This window comes from Bison bison, unplaced genomic scaffold (genome assembly GCF_000754665.1).
Source record: "Bison bison bison isolate TAMUID 2011002044 unplaced genomic scaffold, Bison_UMD1.0 scf7180017864451, whole genome shotgun sequence".
NCBI lineage: Eukaryota > Metazoa > Chordata > Mammalia > Artiodactyla > Bovidae > Bison > Bison bison.
Genome location: NW_011495013.1, coordinates 7473093 through 7493748, shown reverse-complemented (window position 1 = coordinate 7493748; position 20656 = coordinate 7473093). Strand labels below are relative to the sequence as shown.

Here is a 20656-nt window from a genome sequence, read left to right as displayed (position 1 = left end):
GATTCCAGCTTGTCCTTCCAGCCCAGCGTTTCTCATGATGTACTCTGCATAGAAGTTAAATAAGCAGGGTGACAATATACAGCCTTGACGTACTCCTTTTCCTATTTGGAACCAGTCTGTTGTTCCATGTCCAGTTCTAACTGTTGCTTCCTCACCTGCATACAGGTTTCTCAAGAGGCAGGTCAGGTGGTCTGGTATTCCCATCTCTTTCAGAATTTTCCACAGTTTATTGTGATCCACACAGTCAAAGGCTTTGGCATAGTCAAGAAAGCAGAAATAGATGTTTTTCTGAAACGCTCTTGCTTTTTCCATGATCCAGCAGATGTTGGCCATTTGATCTCTGGTTCCTCTGCCTTTTCTAAAACCAGCTTGAACATCTGGAAGTTCTCAGTTCACGTATTGCTGAAGCCTGGCTTGAAGAATTTTGAGCATTACTTTACTAGCGTGTGAGATGAGTGCATATTGTATAAATATCATTTAATCCTCCCAGTAACCCCATAATGCAGATATTTCTATTTCTATTTTATAGATGAGGAAACATATAAACAGAAGTTTAGTAGCTTGTCAAATGCCACATAAATCTAGACAAATAAAGAAGAATTTGAATCAGACTGTGGAACCACCATACTGAGAATAGGGAAGGTGTTTTACAAACTTGAAAGCACCATATACATTTGAATTACTGTTATTATTCAATCACTATAACCCTCAGATAGATAATTATATGGGGACAAAATCTAGTTCTTTTAATGAAAGTGACTAGCAGATGCAACAGCTGAAATGTCACATTTTACTTAGTTCTATAGAATAATTAATTTACAATAAAATAAAGGCCTCTCACTGTGTTAGAGCATTTGAGTTTGTTGAATAAAAGAGTTTCATCAAGTTATGAACAGTTGGCTATCATTTAAACATCTTAGAATCAGGCAGTATGGCTGTGTGTATAAATGATAGGAAAGAATGATCTAGTTTTATACATATATATATATTCATGCACATATATATACGTATATATGTATATATACACACATATATATTATACTGAAAGCTTGAAGATTGGCAAAAAATTTCACCAAGTGGCTTGAGGTTGCTTTCAAAATGTTAAGTCTGGAATATTTGTAATTATACAAAGACTGTTAAACTCTAAACCTCGTAATTCTCCTGACAGGAGTAGCTAGCTCTTAATTCTGACAATTTACACAGTGTTACCACTGCAGATGGTGATTGCAGCCATGAAATTAAAAGACGCTTCCTCCTTGGAAGGAAAGTTATGACCAACCTAGATAGCATATTCAAAAGCAGAGACATTCCTTTGCCAACAAAGGTCCGTCTAGTCAAGGCTATGACTCGATGCACATGAGTTTGGGTGAACTCCGGGAGTGGGTGATGGACAGGGAGGCCTGGCATGCTGCAATTCATGGGGTTGCAAAGACACGACTGAGCGACTGAACTGAACTGAAGCCCTAGGTGCTCACTTTTTCTGTGTGTGTGTAAATTAGCAAGGTATTGGCTTCTCTCTGCCTTGACTATGTCTATAAAGACTTTTTACAAATGTCACAAATGCATCATTAAGAAAATGTGCCTTACTTTTGTCTTCTAGATTTTCTCTTATGAGAAACAAAATATGTAACATGTTCAGATTCACAGATGTTTCGAGTTAGTTAAGAAGCTGGGATCTTCATAGAGAGGCCCTGTCAGTAACTCTGTTCCTTCTTGTCCTACTGTAACCCTCTTACAGATCTTCCAAAGTACATGATATCCTCACAAATAGGTTTTTCCCAGAAATTATTCGGACAAAATGTTACTTTTCATGTGAGCTATTGAGACTAGAGAATGTCCTTCATTATTCCACTCTGCTGACCTGGGCTGACTTTATGGTGCAGTCAGGAATAAACACTAGGCATTCCCAATCCAATTCGTCCCTTGGTGAGATTGGGTCAGTCAGTTCAGTCGCTAAGTTGTGTCCGACTCTTTGCGACCTCTTGGACTGTAGCACGCCAGGCTTCCTTGTCCATCACCAACTCCTGGAGCTCGCTCAAACTCATGTCCATAGATTCAGTGATGCCATCCAACTATCTCATCCTCTGTTGTCCCCTTTCCCTCCTGTCTTCAATCTTTCCCAGCATCAGGGTCTTTTCAAATGAGTCAGTTCTTCACATCAGGTGAGTATTGGAGTTTCAGCTTTAGCATCAGTCCTTTCAATGAATATTTAAGACTGATTTTCTTTAGGATTGACTGGTTGGATCTCCTTGCAGTCCAAAGGACTCTCAAGAGTCTTCTCCAACACCACAGTTCAAAAGCATCAATTCCTCGGCACTCAGCTTTCTTTATAGTCCAACTCTCACATCCATACATGACTACTGGAAAAACCATAGCTTTGACTAGATGGACATTTACCAGCCAAGTAATGTCGCTGCTTTTTAATATGCTGTCTAGGTTGGTCATAGCTTTTCTTCAAAAGAGCAAGTGTCTTAATTTCATGGCTTCAGTCACCATCTGCAGTGATCTTGGAGCCCCAAAACATAAAGTCTGTCACTGTTTCCATTGTTTCCCTATCTTTTTGCCATGAAGTGGTGGGACCAGATTCCATGATCTTAGTTTTTTGAATGTTGAGTTTTAAGCCAACTTTTTCATTCTCCTCTTTGACTTTCATCAAGAGGCTCTTTAGCTCCCCTTCACTTTCTGCCATAAGGGTGATGTCATCTACGTATCTGAGGTTATTGATATTTCTCCTGGCAATCTTGATTCCAGCTTGTGCTTCATCCAGCCCAGCATTTTGCGTGATGTACTCTGCATAGAAGTTAAATAAGCAGGGTGCCAATATATAGCCTTGACGTACTCCTTTCCTGATTTGGAACCAGTCTGTTGTTCCATGTCCAGTTCTAACTGTTGCTTCTTGGTCTGCATACAGATTTCTCAGCCTTACTGATACATGTATCCATTCTCCCCCAAACTCCTCCTTAAGCTCCCATCCAGGCTGCCACATAACATTAAGCAGAGTTGCCTATTCTATACCGTAGGAACTTGTTGGTTTTATCCATTTTAAATATAGCAGAGTGTGAAAGTGAAGTGTTACTCAGTCATTCCGACTCTTTATGACCCCTTGTATTGTAGCCTGCCAGGCTCCTCTCTCCATGGAATTCTCCAGGCAAGAATACTGGAGTGGGTTGCCATTCCCTTCCTCAGGGTATCTTCCTGACTCAGGGATCAAACCTGGGTCTTTTGCATTGCAGGCAGATTTGTTTATCATCTGACGTACCAGGGAACACATCATTAAAAAGGATGAAATAATGCCATTTGCAGCAACACGGATGGACCCAGAGATTGTCATGCTGAGTGAAGTCAGCCAGACAGAAAAGCAGAAATATGACGTCCCTCATATACGGAATCTAAAAAGAAATGATAAACAAATGAATGTATTTACACAACAGAAATAGACTCACAGACTTAGAGAATGAACTTATGGTTGCAGGGAGGTGGGGGGGTAGAATGGGGGGAAGAAATAGTTAAGGAGGTTGGAATTGACATGTACACTAATATATATATTTTTTGTTAAAGGAGAACTTGAATACTTACTTATAGTTTGCTTAGGCTTTTACTGCAGAGTGAAGTTACCTCATCCTAGCCTCTGTTTGAATGGTTATATTTCTTCTTGCTAAAGGTACCAGTGCTGTTGAAATATCAGTTTAACCTCAGCAGCATGAAGGCTCTGTCTTAAGCTCTTTATCTCTGTTGACAGATTTGATCCTCACAACCCTCTGATTCACATTATTATTTCTGCTTTAAAGATTAGGACATTTTAAAGATGTTAAGTAATTTCCCCAAGGTTACCAGCACCCCCAGCCTTGTGGGTGGTACTGAGGCTTTAAAGATGTTAGGTAGTTTCCCCAAGGTCACCCCACCCCTGGCCTTGTGGGTGGGACTGAGGCTCAAGGTAGATTCTGGCTTCTGCTTCTCCGTCTTGGAGTAGCTGACTTTCACTTAACTCTGAGAGCTTACCGAGTGTGCACCTAGTCTTGTCGGCTACAGTCATCATTTTTACCCTCACTTTTCTCAGAGTTGTTTGTAGCTCTGGTGTATAGCTGCTCATCTGTTGATCTTTCTCCAGCTTTTTCTGCTTGTAAGAAGCACACCTTCATTTTTTTTCTCTCTACTATGGTAAGATCTCTGCTCTTAATACAATTCAGTATGCTTAAGGATAATGGGACATTTGCCTTTTACAGGATAGAAGGGTAATTCTTACTCTTTTACTTTTAGCTGCTGCACTAGTGGAGCCCAAGGTATGAATCAACCTGGTGGAGGGAACTGAATGGGATGGTTCCCTGTGCCGTGATAAATCTAGGGAACAGATTGTTAAAAACATCTGTAGAAAGATTAGCCATCATCATTAGTGCCCTAGAGTCTTATATAAATTTGCTTTCTCATGTCTGAACAAGACATGTTCCATCAAGATGTTTCCATCTTGTTCAGTAAGAAACCTTGTGGTGAAGACATTGTTCCATTTAGTCTCATTCAGTTAGTGAATATCTACTGGGTGTATGCAGATGACACCACCCTTATGGCAGAAGGTGAAGAAGAACTAAAGAACATCTTGATGAAAGTGAAAGAGGAGAGTGAAAAAGTTGGCTTAAAGCTCAACGTTCAGAAAACTAAGATCATGGTATCCGGTCCCATCACTTTATGGCAAATAGATGGGGAAACAGTGGAAACAGTAGCTGACTTCATTTTGGGGTGCTCCAAAATCACTGTAGATGGTGATTGCAGCCATGAAATTAAAAGATGCTTACTTCTTGGAAGGAAAGTTATGACCAACCTAGACAGTGTATTAAAAAGCAGAGACATTACTTTGTCAACAAAGGTCTGTCTAGTCAAGGCTATGGTTTTTCCAGTAGTCATGGATGGATGTGAGAGTTGGACTATAAAGAAAGCTGAGTGCCGAAAAATTGATGCTTTTGCTGTGGTGTTGGAGAAGACTCTTGAGAGTCCCTTGGACTGCAAGGAGATCCAACCAGTCCATCCTAAAGGAGACCAGTCCTGGGTGTTCATTGGAAGGACTGATGCTGAAGCTGAAACTCCAATACTTTGGCCACCTGATGCAAAGTGCTGACTCATTTGAAAAGACCCTGATGCTGGGAAAGATTGAGGGCAGGAGGAGAAGGGGACAACAGAGGATGAGATGGATGGATGGCATCACTGACACAATGGACACGGGTTTGGGTGGAATCTGGAGGTTGGTGATGGATAGGAAGGCCTGGCGTGCTACAGTTCATGTGGTCTTAAAGAGTCGGACACGACTAAGGGACTGAACTGAACTGCGTGTATACTGTTTGGTATCCAGTGATTTCTAGTCACAAGACGAAGTCTCTCCATAGATGTGGAAGGATGCTGAGAACAAACACAAATAAACAATATCTTATCAGTTAGTCCAATTGTTGTAAGGACAACAAATTAAGATAATGTTATAGAGAGGCCCAGGAGTACTTCAATGGTGTGCTTATGGGAACTTTGCTGGAACCCCCCCAGAAGGATGGTTCTCTGAAGCAAGCCTTTTCTGTGGCTTCTTACCCCACAGAAAAACTGAGCTGCTATGATTAATCTAGTGGAGAGAAGGGAACTGCTTTCCTTTGATACTTTTATCTGATGGCTACAAATCTCTTATAAATATGAAATGATAACTTAAATATTATACTAAGAACAATGAAGACAGGCAAGCTTGTCTTCAATGAGCCTGAATATAAATTATTGAAAATCAAAAGACTGACATTTGAATTTGAGAAAACATATTTGTGCTGCCTGAATATTTGATTCTGGTATATTTCTTAAGAAAGGAGTTCACTTTCAAAACTAACTTTCCTTTGTCCCATCCTAATAAGTAAGGATTTATTGTAGTATTAGTCTCTCCATTAAGGCAGATCTACTGCTTTGGTTCTTGCTGAGTATTAGTACTATGACTGTGTGTATCAATGCCAGACAGTAAAGTGTCTGTTGTCTGTCTCCCCTGACTAGACTAAAAGCTCCATAAGGGCAGGGATTTTGTTTTGCATCACGTCATTTGCTCTGTGAGCTACCCTAGTGGTTCAGATGATAAAGAATCTGCCTGCAGTGAAGGAGACTTGGGTCCAATCCCTGGGTTGGGAAGATCCCCTGGAGAAGGGAATGGCTACCCACTGCAGTATTTTTGCCTGGAGAGTCCCATAGACAGAAGCGCTTGGCAGGCTACAGCCCATGGTGTCAGAGTCAGACACGACTGAGTGACTAAGCACACACACATGCACATTTGCTGTGCTCCTCAAGCAGTGCCTGACACAGATACTACTACTACTACTAAGTCGCTTCAGTCGTGTACGACTCTGTGCGACCCCATAGACGGCAGCCCACCAGGCTCCCCCGTCCCTGGGATTCTCTAGGCAAGAATACTGGAGTGGGTTGCCATTTCCTTCTCCAATGCATGGAAGTGAAAAGTGAAAGTGAAGTTGCTCAGTTGTGTCCGACTCTTAGCGACCCCATGGACTGCAGCCCACCAGGCTCCTCAGTCCATGGGATTTTCCAGGCAAGAGTACTGGAGTGGGGTGCCATTGCCTTCTCCTGACACAGATAAGGAGTCAATAAATATTTGTTGAATGGGTAGTGAAAAAGAGCCCACCAGCCTCCATGGAACTCATGGGGCCCCAACCAATGTGGTAGAAATTCCGGGGAGGAAATATCAATTTTAATGTTTGGATTATGGGCACAGCTGTTGATGGAAAGAGACTTGGACTTAGGATGATTTGAGTTGAATTTTAGCTTTGTCATTTATTAGCTGTGTGAATCTTTCATTTTTTTAAACTTAAACTTGTTTATTGAAGAATAGTTTATTTACAGTGTTGTATTAGGTTCAGATATATAGCAAGTGATTCAGTTATATGTGTGTATGTATATATATATTTTTTTCAGATTCTCTCCCATTATAGGTTATTATAAGATATTGAATGTAGTTCCCTGTGCCATATAGGTGGTCCTTCTTATTTATTTATTTTGTATATAGTAGTGTGTATATGTTAATCCCCCAATCCTAATTTGTTCCTCCCCCTGCTTTCCCCTTTGGTGACTGTAAGTTTTTTCTATGTGAGTCTATTTCTGTTTTGTAAATATTTGTATCATTTCTTTAGATCCTGCATATAAGTGACACCATATAATATTTATCTTTCTCTGTCTGATGTACTTCACTTAGTATGATAATCTTTAGGTCCATCCATATTGCAGCAGATGGCATTATTCTTTTTTATTTAGTTAGTTGCTCATTCATGTCAGACTCTTTGCAACTCCATGGACTGTATCCCGCCAGGCTCCTCTGACCATCAGATTCTCCAGACAAGAATACAAGAGTGGGTAGCCATTCCCTTCTCCAGGGGATCTTCTTGACCCAGGGATCAAACCTGGGTCTCCTGCACTGCAGGCAGATTCTTTACCATCTGAGCCACCAGGGAAGCTCTATTCTTTTTATGGCTGAGTAATATTCCACTGTATACATTGCTACATCTTTATCCATTCTTCTGTTGATGGATGTTTAGGTTTAGTGATGTGAATCTTATGGGGAAATTACTCAAACCTTGTTTCCTCAGCTGTGAAACAGAGTTACTTGCAAGGAGGGCAAAGTACATGAAAGGGCAGAGAACAATGCTACAGTTTTTCAGTAAATAGTGGAGATAAAAATATGCAGATAAAAGTGGCATTTGCAACCATAGAAAGCTAGAATTTAAACTACAGAGGTAGGAATAAGAGTTATCGTCTGGGAAAACAGCAACAAAATTAATGACAGACTGCATGAAAGGAATGATAAAGGAAAACATGTGAAGAGGGCCAGTGCTGCCATGACTTTCTTCCCAAATCACTATAGCGGGCTGTGTATAGAGAACTTGCCTTTACAGTCTTGTCAAATTCTCAAGATCTGAAAGTCAGACAAACAAATGTTGAAGCATCCACAAGGAAGTCTTGTGAAGAAAATTCATGAGTTAAAATAAGTCAGTAAGTTAGGGCAAACCAACCCAAACTCTATAAAATATTCCCTTCTGATACAATGGAATCCTTATAAGTAGCCCTTCAATTAAATGTGAAATCATACATAGGAAGTCAGAAAGGTTACTGCAGTTTCTTGTTAGCTCATGTCTACAAAAGGTTATCTTTTGTCCAGAAAAGATAGCAAAGTACTTTAGAAAGTTGACATTTTATTATTTTTAATTTAAGAAGATTTTTCCTGTCAAATAGCACTATTATGTGATAATCATGGTTTAGATACTATTTTGCTTTTATTTAAAAATGATCTTTATTTGGTCTTCAGGGATTTTTAAAAAGAACCCATTGTTAAATTCTGTGCAAGAATTTTCTGAAGTTAATTTTGCATTAAAAATAATCATATAAGTAAGAATTTCTAGCTCCACATTACCTAATCCCAAAAGTAGGCAATACAGAATTTATCCTAATTCCCAAATGAGCATAAGGAAAACTCTTAAAACAGACCCATCTTTCTTCCCTCATTCCAGTATCTAGAAGTTTTAGCAATGTGATATGAGTTGAGAAAGCCCCAGTTTTATCTAGAAACTATTGAGTCAGATTAAGAAAACAAAAAAAATCAATATCTTCTTCAATACAAGCAGCATTTTATTTTTCATATTTAATTTTTCCCTGAAATTGGGACCTGTGTTTTAATCAGCAGATACTTTGATGACTTGTTATTAAATCATGCCTTATTGGCAATGCTGTTTTAGAATTTAGGAACTAATTACAATAAATATTTCTGGTTGACCAGAAATACATTGCATCAAGAAGTAATTTTGCTCTTAAAATCTGTTTCTAAGTTTTCCTCCTCAAGTTCCCCAATTTAAAGTAACTATTATTTAAAAGACACATTTAATTGAATAATAATGTTTATAGGAACACTATGGTTAATTATATCTATTGTATCATTTTATCTATTCTTACACAGCAGCAACCTTGCCTTCTAATTTCTATTGGAGTCAGTAGTAAATGCCCAGGGAAGAAAAACAAACATTCCCCTCTTTTCTCTACCTTATGAAAATCAAGTTAGAAAAGCAGCAACAATAAATGAATCCATTTCCAAAAGTGCCCTTCCTTTTCCCTCAGAGAAATGGCTCTGCATGGTGCCTATTATGTAGCTGGCTTATGCAAAATCATTTGCCCCTCATGAGAATGTGCACAAATTCAAGACTAGAATTACATGTTTCAAAGGCAAGAACATTCTGGGGAAAAAAGAACATTTGACATGAACACTGAGGCAGAAGGGGTGATAGGAAATTTATACAATTTTTTGAATATAAAAGGCTTGAAATCAAGAGTCTTAAAAAGTAATTCCCTTTTATATTTTTTGGCTATTAGCAAATTCTCAGTTGAGTGCTTTTCTGCCCAGATTCAAGTTTTTAGTCATTGTGTCACGTGCAATTATGATTCTGCGTTTGTAGTAATTTTTTCCCTACCGTTAGTACGTACCCTGTTTTTATCGTTTGTCAGATATCTTTTGATCAGCAAATCAAGTTGTTCTTCGTTAAGTCTTCCCTAGTCATTCACACTACATTGAGTTCTTGCTCTTTTGAATTCCTTTGGCATTTGCTGTGTTACTGACAGTTGTGGTATAGAGGGATGAATGCTGGCCTGAGAGATGGAGGACCTGTGTATCTGTCCCACCTCTGTTACTGAGTGTTGTTGTTCAGTTACTAAGGTGTGTCAGAGTCTTAGTGACCCCATGGACCTACAGCATGCCAGGCTTCCCTATCCTCCACTATCTCCCGGAGTTTGCTCAAATTCACATACATTGAGTCAGTGATGCCACCCAACCATCTCATCCTCTGTTACCCACTTCTCCTCCTGTCCTCAATCTTTCCCAGCATCAGAATCTTTCCCAATGAGTTGACTCTGTATCAGGTGGCCAAAGTAAGGAGCTTCAGCTTCGGGATCAGTTCTTCCAATGAGTATTCAGGATTGATTTCCTTTAGGATTAACTGGTTTGATCTCCTTGCAGTCCAAGGGACTCTCTGGAGTCTTATCCAACACCACAGTTCAAAAGTATCAATTCTTTGGCACTCAGCTTTCTTTATGATCCAACTCTCACATCCATACATGACTACTGGAAAAACCATAGCTTTGACTAGACAGACATTTGTTGGCAAAGTGATATCTTTGCTTTTTAATATGCTGTCTAGGTTTGTCATAGCTTTCTTTCCAAGAAGCAAGCGCCTTTTGATTTCATGGCTTCAGTCACCACCCACAGTAATTTTGGAGCCCAAGAAAAGAAGATCTGTCACTGCTTCCACTTTTTCCCCTTCTATTTGCCATGAAGTGATGGGACTGGATGCCATGATACTCATTTTTTGAATGTTGAGTTTTAAGCCACCTTTTTCACTCTCCTCTTTTACCCTCAAGAGGCTCTTTAGTTACTTACTGAGTGTCCTGCAAATCACTTTCTGTCTATCTCCCTAGCTACCTATTTGTCTATCTATCCTGTCCATCCATCTACCACATTTCCATCTACCTACATATCTATGAGGGCCTTAGTTCCTTCATTTATAATGAGAGATTATAATCCTAATAGGATTGCTTTGGAAAACTTTATAAAACCATTATATAAGTATAAAACATGATTATTTTTGTCCATACCAATTATTTTGAGACATATGTTAAGGTTTCAGGCTATTATCTATCATTGCTACTAGAAAATCTTTTTTTTTTTTCTTTTGTACAGCTCACACTGTCATGAACATAATAGAGCCAACCAAAGTATGATTTTCCTCATTATCTTGTATTTTTAAAATGATCACTCAGTATTCTGTGTTTTCTTTGCCTTGGTGGCATAAATGAGCCTTTTGATGATCTCATCCCATATGGTTTATCATCAAGTGTATAAACCCTAAAGCTGATGACTCCTAAAGAAAATAATGTAAAATGAAGGATAACATGTGATATTATCTATGAATATAAATATAGATCTTGTGGTATATCATTATATGCTTTTTGGCCTCTTTCTTTCATAGGCCATTAGGAATTACCTTCTTTAAAAACTGTTTTTAACATTATAACCCTCTTTGTGTTAGCTTAAGGTAGCTCCAAATGGAAGTTATTCAGAAAACATAAATTTGAAGATCTAGAATTTCCACATAGTAGCTGTGTTCTCCTCAACAGATATCTTAGCTTTTCCAAAATTGGCTTTGTGTATAATACAGAAGTGATATCACTTTCCTGGGTTGTAGAAATGAGATCATTCTGAACGAGGAGATCTGAGCACTTATTTTGGTGCCTGACACAAACTTTATTTGTAATCGGTTTTCTTGATACTGAATTTTTCATGAATTGTTTCATATTTTGGATGGGCATAAATTTACTCTTACCTCTTGTAAGCAAGCTTTTCTGCTTGTAGCACAATACATAGAATTGTGTCATTTTGAAGTCCACTGTCTGTACCTCCTTTTGGCTTGTAATGCTCTCCCACACCAATGCGTTTTAACTTCCCTCCTGAAAGACTTCAGTGTCATATTTGTGAAACTTGCCCAGAATTCCCACCTCGGCACTCATGTGAAGCTGAATGCATGTTTATGCCTATTTGTGTTCTGTCTACATATTTTAGTTTGGGTTTTTCTTCCTTTCTGATTCATTTATTTCCCATTTTGCATTATGAGTTTGATGAAGTCCAAAAAAATGTGCCTCCATTTTTTGGCCAATCGTGCAAATTTATAGCCTGAAGGAGAAGAAAAAGCCATGAAAGTGATCCTTCTCAGGATCACAATTTGGAGGAAAATAAGGTCAGAGTCTCTGAGCTGACCCTGAACTGTTGACATGGGCAGGACTGGAAACTCTTGATAATCATCTATTTTAAGAAACAGGATCATGGTATAACAATTAGTTTGTGATTAGTAACTTTTATTTATTATAGACATCATTCTATGTGATTAATAGTCTTCTAAAGCATCTTTCATGTAACTGAGTATTCTGTTGTTTGTTCCATAATATTTTAAACCAGTTTCCTTTGTTGAATGTTTAGGTGATTGCTATCTTTTAAAAAGTATAAACTGTACAGAGATGAAGATCCCTGTAGATAAATCCATGTGCACAACTGTGATTTTTTTTTATGATAAATTTTTAGAAATACTACAGTGTCAAAGGATATGCATTTTTTAAATACATATTTTTTTGATACATATTGCCCAGCCCAGCTGTGATCTAGAATAGTGATTGCCCTCTGGCTAGGTGAGAGTGTTTTCTCCACACATTTTCCCAGTACACAGATGTTATCCCTCTGTGAATATTAGCAGCTTGATTTTGTGATCACAAACATACTTCTTTTCGCTTTCTTTTCTGAAAAATTTGTTACACAATATTTAAAGAGTACACTCCATTTGTAGTTACTGCAAAATATTGGCTATATTCCCTGTGTATACAGTATATCCTGTAGCCTATCTTACACCTAGTAGGTTGTACCTTCCACTCCCTTACCCCTGTATTCCACTCCATTCCTACTGGTAACCACTAGTTTGTTCTCTGTGTCTGTAAGTCTGCTTCTTTTTGGTTATATTCACTGGTTTGTTGTATTTTTTAGATTCCACATGTCATAATATCATATAGCATTTGTTTTTCTCTGACTTATTTCACTTAGCACAGTTCAGTTCAGTTTAGTTCAGTCGCTCAGTCGTGTCTGACTCTTTGCGACCCCATGAATCGCAGCATGCCAGGCCTCCCTGTCCATCACCAACTCCCGGAGTTCACTCAGACTCAACGTCCATCAAGTCAGTGATGCCATCCAGCCATCTCATCCTCTGTCGTCCCCTTCTCCTCCTGCCCCCAATCCCTCTCAGCATCAGAGTCTTTTCCAATGAGTCAACTCTTCGCATGAGGTGGCCAAAGTATTGGAGTTTCAGCTTTAGCATCATTCCTTCCAAAGAAATCCCAGGGCTGATCTCCTTCAGAATGGACTGGTTGGATCTCCTTGCAGTCCAGGGAACTCTCAAGAGTCTTCTCCAACACCACAGTTCAAAAACATCAATTCTTCAGCACTCAGCCTTCTTCACAGTCCAACTCTCACATCCATACATGACCACAGGAAAAACCATAGCCTTGACTAGATGGACCTTTGTTGGCAAAGTAATGTCTCTGCTTTTGAATATGCTACCTAGGTTGCACAGTACCCTCCAAATCCATCCATGTTGTTACAAATGGCAAAATTTCAAATTTTTCTTTTTGATGATTTAGTAGATTTCAATTATATATATACATACACACACACATATATATACATATATACACACACACATTACATCTTTATCCATTCATATTGATGGACACTTAGGTAGCTTTCATATCTTGACAATTATAAATAGTGCTGCTATGTATGTCTGTGTCTTATTGTACATCCATAATTATTCTGACTTGCAGATTTATTTTATGGTATGAACACATTAGTCTATCATATCAAATGAGTTTATAAATATATAATTCTTATGTGTCTTCTCCTAAATGTAATTTTCTCACCTTCCCAGGTGCCTGCATGAACATCACCCACAGCCAGTGTCAGATATTGCCCTACTACACCACGCTGACATCTCCCCTCTCCATTGTCAAAAGCATGGAAATGGAGAAGTTCCTCAAATTCTTCACGTACCTCCATCGCCTCGGTTGCTATCAACATATCATGCTTTTTGGCTGCAGCCTGGCCTTTCCCAAGTGCATCAGGGATGGTGCTGACAGGTATTTTGGAACCAAAAGCATTCAGTGATAAGAGTCAGTGGCAGCAGGAGTGTCTGAGAGTCATCTCAAGCTACCGCCTTTTGTTTTGATTGTTGTTAAAGGAGGGAAAAAAAAATCCCACACCAGTCATAGCCAGTGGTAATTCTTTTGAAGTAGACATTTTTGGAAAATCTGGGATAATTTTATTTATGGCAAGAAATTATTCAGGCTGGTGGATGGAGGCCATCAGTCGTAGTAGTCAGAAAGTGTTTTGGTCTTCCAGCAGAAGACAGCACACTCAAAGCGTGATGGCAAAGAGAGGAATTTTGGAGGTGTGGGCAAGATTAAGAGAACAAGGGAGGGTCAAAGAGCAGACAGACCTGGAGAGGGCTGTGGGCAAGGGGTCTCCCAGTAAGTCAAGTGCTGTCACTTAAGACCAAGGAGCATGGACACTGCCAGCCAGTTGGTCCTGCAGGGAGACAGAAGTGGGCATGAATGCCCTGACCTCACTCTCCTCCTGCCTTCTTGTCTTCTGGGGCCTCACACCAATTGAACTTGCCCACAACCACTGGGCAAGGGCAAGTAATTGATGTGAGCACAATAGATGAGATCCAAAATCTCATCCCAATATCATCAGCTCAGAAGTTCCAAATCTCATTTAAATCAGGTCTGGGTAAGACACTGGTGATTCTTATGGTCAACACTTGAACCCACAGCAGTTTGAGGAGGAGGACAAAGGATAGGAGCAGAGCGACAGAGGCTGTCCAGCATGATATCAAGTAGGACTAGAAATAATTTTCTTTTGAGGGCCCTGCAGGAGAACATGTGAGTTAGATGTTTTGTAAGCTCATTTTTTTTTTAATGGAAATATATGGACATGTAACATTAGTTCTGGGTGTACCACCAGAAGCAATATACGTGTATGTTCTAAAGTGATCACAACAGTAAGTCTAGTTAACATCCACCACTACACATAGTTAATAGCTTTTTTTTTTCTGATGACAACTTTTAAGATCTTTTCTCTTAACAACTTTCAGACATGCAATGTGGTATTATTAACCATAGTCTCCTTGCTTACATTACATCCCCATGACTTATTTATTTTATAACTAGAAGTTTATACCTTTGACTATGTTCCCCCATTTTTGAAATAATGTAATTTCAATATTATATTGAAATAGTGTAATTTCAATGGACTGCAGCCTACCAGGCTCCTCTGTCCATGGGATTTTCCAGGCAAGAGTACTGGAATAGGGTGCCATTGCCTTCTCCAATTATATTAAATAATTTTCTATAAAAGTAAATCAATATGTTATGGAATATTTGAAATAGTATACAGCTTTTTAAATTTCAAAGCATTGTTAAGTAAATAATCTTATATAACATCAATTATTTTCTGAATTAAAATGTTAGTAACTTGTCAGGGTAGTAATGAGAGAATGAATTGTATTTTTAAATTCAAATAGACTTTATGTTATTTGTACCAATTTAATGTATAAAGAATGTTTTGAGTATAACAAAGGTATTTATTATTTTAACTGGAAAAAGCCTACATTACCATAAAATAAAAACCAAGTAGAGAAGAAACAATAGATTCTAAATTGTAGAAGTAAGTATGCAAGCACTGTTAACAGACACAGTTTTTGGAAAAATGTTTCCTTGACAGACTCATTTGCAGAGAATGTTTGCATAATAGAGAAACTCTGTTAGGTCTTTCTTATGAGTCAAACTTTGGAATAGTGGCAGAGAACTATCTGTTATGTTCCTGCTGCTGCTAAGTCGCTTCAATCGTGTCCGACTCTGTGCAACCCCAGAGACGGCAGCCCACCAGCCTCCCCCGTCCCTGGGATTCTCCAGGCAAGAACACTGGACTGGGTTGCCATTTCCTTCTCCAATGCATGAAAGTTATGTTCCTAGAACAGTGGAATTATGATGTGGTGGTGGTTACTTTAATTTCCTAGGGTGACTGTAACAAATTACTACAGGCTGGGTGGCTTAAACAGAAATTTATTCTCTCACAGTTCTAGAAGCTAGAAGTCCAAAATCTGTTTGGGCTGTGTTCCCTCTGGGGGTTCCAGGCAGAGAATGCATTTCCTTTCTTTGCTGGTTTCCAGTGGTTTCAAGCATTCTTGACTTGTGGCCATGTCACTCCAGTCTCTGCCTCCATCTTCGCATTGCCGCCTTCTCTGTGTATCTGTGTTTGCCTTTTGAAGACACTTGTCACTGGACTTAGGGCTTACGCATGCAGATAAGCCAAGATGATCTCATCATCGCCAGGTTTTTACATCTACAAAGGCCCTTTTTTCCCAAATAAGGCCATATTCATAGATTCCCAAGGTTAAGACCTGGCCATGTATTTTGGGGGCCACCATGGCTATGGTTTTTCCAGTGGTCATGTATGGATGTGAAAGTTGGACTGTGAAGAAAGTCAAGCACCAAAGAATTGATGATTTTGAACTGTGGTGTTGGAGAAGACTCTTGAGAGTCCCTTGGACTGCAAGGAGATCCAACCAGTCCATTCTGATGGAGATCAGTCCTGGGTGTTCTTTGGAAGGACTGATGCTAAAGCTGAAACTCCAATACTTTGGCCACCTCATGTGAAGAGTTGACTCATTGGAAAAGACTCTGATGCTGGGAGGGATTGGGGGCAGGAGGAGAAGGGGACGACAGAGGATGAGATGGCTGGATGGCATCACTGACTTGATGGACATGAGTTTGGGTGAACTCTGGGAGTTGATGATGGACAGGGAGGCCTGGCGTGCTGTGATTCATGGGGTCGCAAAGAGTCGGACACGACTGCGTGACTGAACTGAACTGAACTGAACTTATTTGACACACAGGCTATAAGTTGTGTGTCTGAGCCTACTTGTCTGTAAAATGTAGATAATCATCGTGCTTTACAAAGTTCACGTGAGGATTAAATGACAGTGTGAGGCTTTTATGAAGAGCTCGGTAGAAGTCAGCAATAGCTCTCAGTGGATCAAAAGGAAGAGGTAGTATGATGACACTGAGAACACAGAGTATTTCTACTATATGCTCGATATTGAAGGATTGCAGAAAAAATGTAAGATATCGTATGAATGGAAAGAAAATTAGGTAGAATACTCAAGGCTGCTGGAGTTGGATTCTGTTTCTCCATAATTTCAACAATTTCACTTATATCTCTTTGCTTTAATTTCTCTATGGACTCATGAGTATGTAAATAAAGAAAGAGAGTACATTCAGCCTCCAGGAGACTCTTAAGCTCATTTTGATCATCTTTTTATGATAATTCAATCTCTACTCTCATCTAAATCAGTTGTAATATTCTAGTTAAGCAGCTCAGAGTCTGCAGGGCACTTTTAGGTAAAATTTGTTTTTCTCCTGACCTAGTTCATCCTGAGAAATACTCTCATATGAGAGTTTTCTATTTTCTCTGTTATTATGGATAATAATTTATAGTCAATTTTCAGGTATCTTTTGGGGACTTATCCTACTTTTTATAACACTTATTATTGTATTATATTTACTTTTCTAATTGTACTTTCAGACCAGTGTGCATGAGATCTGCAAGCTAAATGTAATAAACAAAATCAGTTCAGAAAGGTAAAACATACAAAATAATTCTTATACTATTATATATCAAATATTTTTCTTATATTTTACTATTTTGAATCATTTATTTTACTGATTTTCTCTACTATTCAAATAACGTGTGCTCAGTCACTCAGTCATGTCTGACTCTTTGCAGCCCCGTGGACTCTGTGAGGCTTTTCTGTCCATAGGATTCTCCAGGCAAGAATACCAGAGTGGGTAGCCATTCCCTTCTCCAGGGATTCAAAGAATAGAAAATTGCTTTTATGCTATCCTAGAGAAAAGAGATACTTAATAATATTTAGAATTAAGTTTAAAAAGATCTACTGTGATATGTAAGTAGTATATTTTTTAACCTGTCCCTTTAAGATCTCAACTATACTCAACTGTAGTATATAGCAATGAACTTACTATATAACAATTAAACTTAACAGTTTAATTGAACAGTTTCATTAATAGTTTCATTTACTAAAGAATAAATGTGTGTATCAGGGACTATAATACAGGATAATTAAAGGATATTTTATAACACAGGATAATCCATAGTTATATTGATTCAATAAAATATATCTCAAGGTATAGAGATTTGGCTGATAAATGATTTAGGTAGCCCTAATATTATGTGGCTTAGAAGGAATAGCTTAAAAATATCAGAAAGTTGGGAGAGAGAAATGAGCAGTTCCTAGGCCAGGAGAATGACAGCTGTTTCTGGATGACTTTTGACACACTTTAAGTCTCTGTGTTTGGAAGAGGAAGCAGCCATTGCAGCCACATGCTTTTGATATATAACCATCACCCTTTCCTAAAGAGTTGAAATAATAGGCCTATGACTTTACAAAGCTGAAGCAGGGTTAATGGCCTGAAAGGTGCAGCCTTGGCTTTGTTTTTAGAAGACACCCAGGAGATCCTGCTAATCTTCATTACCCCACTTACACCTTCTAGTACTTTGCAGAGGGACGTTACTCATGAAATAAATTATTAACATTAAAAAATGGGATGTTTGCTATTGATTTTTTCCTCTGGAGTGTTGATTTGCCTCTCGGTTCTTAGCAGATATTTTTACATCTGTAGAAAGGAAATAATTCTTATTTACTGTTTATTTTGGCAGCTCGTATACCATATTCAAATGATACGGTGAAGATGTTCATGGTTCCTACCCAAGAGGCTAAGTCGCTCTAGTTGTGTCTGACTCTTTGCAACCCCACGGACTGTATAGCACTCCAAACTCCTCTGTCCCTGATGCTGGGAAAGGTTGACGGCAGAAGGCGACGAGAGCATCAAAGGATGAGATGACTGTATGGCATCACTGATGCAATGGACATGAACTTGGGCAAACTTTGGGAGATGGTGAGGGACAGAGAGGCCTGGGGTGCTGCAGTCCATGGGGTCACAAGGAGTCGGACACTACTGGGTGACTGAACAACAAGGGTTTGTTTGTGTGTATCAAAAAGAATGATTTATACGCACTGCTCATACATGCTCTGTATACTCTAGCACACAGTAAGTTGTCCATAAATAGTATTATTATTAAATAATAAGTAAATTATTATTTTTAACTATAAATAATGTTATTATTGATGTGGTAGTCAAAGATGGTATGTGAGTTTCTGGGAGGGTATAAACTTCTTCACCTCCTTCACAGATACAAAATTTGCATATTTTTCTCATTCTTTTCATCTTATAATTCATTTTCCTCTTAGCTGCCAAAGTGACGATTTAAAAACACAATTAGCACTATTGTATGTCATATGAAAGTTGTTAAGAAAGTAAATCCTAAGCGTTCTCATCACAAGGAATTTTTTCCTATTTATTTAATTTTGTATCTCTATGAAATGATAGATGCTTGCTAAGTCTATTGTGGTAATCGTTAGCTGTATATCCTAAACTTATACAGTGCTGTATGTCAGTTGTGTCTAAATAAGACTGAAAGGGGAAAAAATAAAAACACAAATTAGGTGATGTCTCTACCCTTTCAAAGGTTTTCCCTTAGACTTAGATTACAAGCTCAACTTCCTGCTGTGGCTTTTGAAGACTTTCTTGCTTCTCTGGTGTCATCAACCCTACCACGGCTACACTGACCTTTCTCAAAAATGACAACCTTTTCCCAACTTCCTTTGCATGTACTTCTCCCTTCATCAGGTTGGATCTATCTCCTTGAACTATGTCCTCTGCTCAGAAGACGTCTCCACAGAGAAATCTCTGGTCACCCTTGGTGATTCTATTGTCTTTCACTGCAGCCTGGCTGTGTCCCTTTTCACTTGTCTGTATATCCTCTGTCTAACTTTATAAGCTCCACAGTGGCAGAGAACTTACGACTTTCTGCATTGTTGTATAGCCAATGTCCAGAGCAGTGCCTAGCTTATAGTAGGCACTCAATAAATATTTGCTGGAATGAATGTATCAATAAATAAACTCTTCAATTCGTGAGCTCTCCTAAATGTCTAGGTCAACGGGAGTTCAAAGTACTTTGACAGTAGCTGGGGATTGCTTTTTATAATTGATATGTTCCTGAAAATTCATGCCTAAATCATTCTATATATGTTAAATAATTACAGTTTTAAGATGGCTGGATGGCATCACTGACTTCATGGACTTGAGTGTGAGTGGACTCCGGGAGTTGGTGATGGACAGGGAGGCCTGGCGTGCTGCGATTCATGGGGTCGCAAAGAGTCGGACACAACTGAGCGACTGAACTGAACTGAACTGAGTGATTCAGAATCTGTTTATGTGAAGAATAGTTGGGGCACCTGGTGGTGTGAGGGCCCTGAGTGTGCACCACAGCCACCCTCAAATGCTCCTGGGTCATGACCAGAAGAGCAGTTTTTCTCTATACTTCCACAGGGCAAAGAGAAAACCAAAACTGAAAGTCATAAAGGAGTAAAGTCTAACTTAGCTAAGAACTTCATGAGTACTAAAGTTGTCCTGTCATTGTGTTAGTCGCTCAGTCATGTCCAACTCTTTGCAACCTTATCGACTGTAGCCTTCCAGTCTCCTCTGTCCATGGAATTCTCCAGATAAGAATACCAGAGTGTGTAGCCATTCCCTTCTCCAAGGGCTCTTCCCAACTCAGGGACTGAACCCAGGTCTCCCACATTGCAGGCAGATTTTTGCCATCTGAGCCAGCAGGGAAGCCCTACTAAAGTTGTATATATATGGAAATGTTGTCTCAAGAAATGGTGAGTTGTTATTCAGTTCAGTTCAGTTCAGTCGCTCAGTTGTATCCGACTCTTTGTGACCCCATGAATCGCAGCACGCCAGGCCTCCCTTTCCATCACCAACTCCTGGAGTTCACTCAAACTCACGTCCATCGAGTCAGTGATGCCATCCAGCCATCTCATCCTCTGCTGTCCCCGTCTCCTCCTGCCCTCAATCCCTCCTG

The 20656-nt window shown here is 39.1% G+C and overlaps 1 protein-coding gene across 1 annotated transcript in view; it reads left to right on the top strand.

Annotated features, from left to right (window-relative positions):
- Positions 1–20656, top strand: part of CORIN (corin, serine peptidase) — a 309309-nt gene that overhangs the window by 99422 nt on the left and 189231 nt on the right. Inside the window, exon 4 of the mRNA XM_010858877.1 lies at positions 13518–13725. Coding sequence (XP_010857179.1) covers positions 13518–13725 — 208 coding nt within the window. The remainder of the gene's footprint in view (positions 1–13517; positions 13726–20656) is intronic.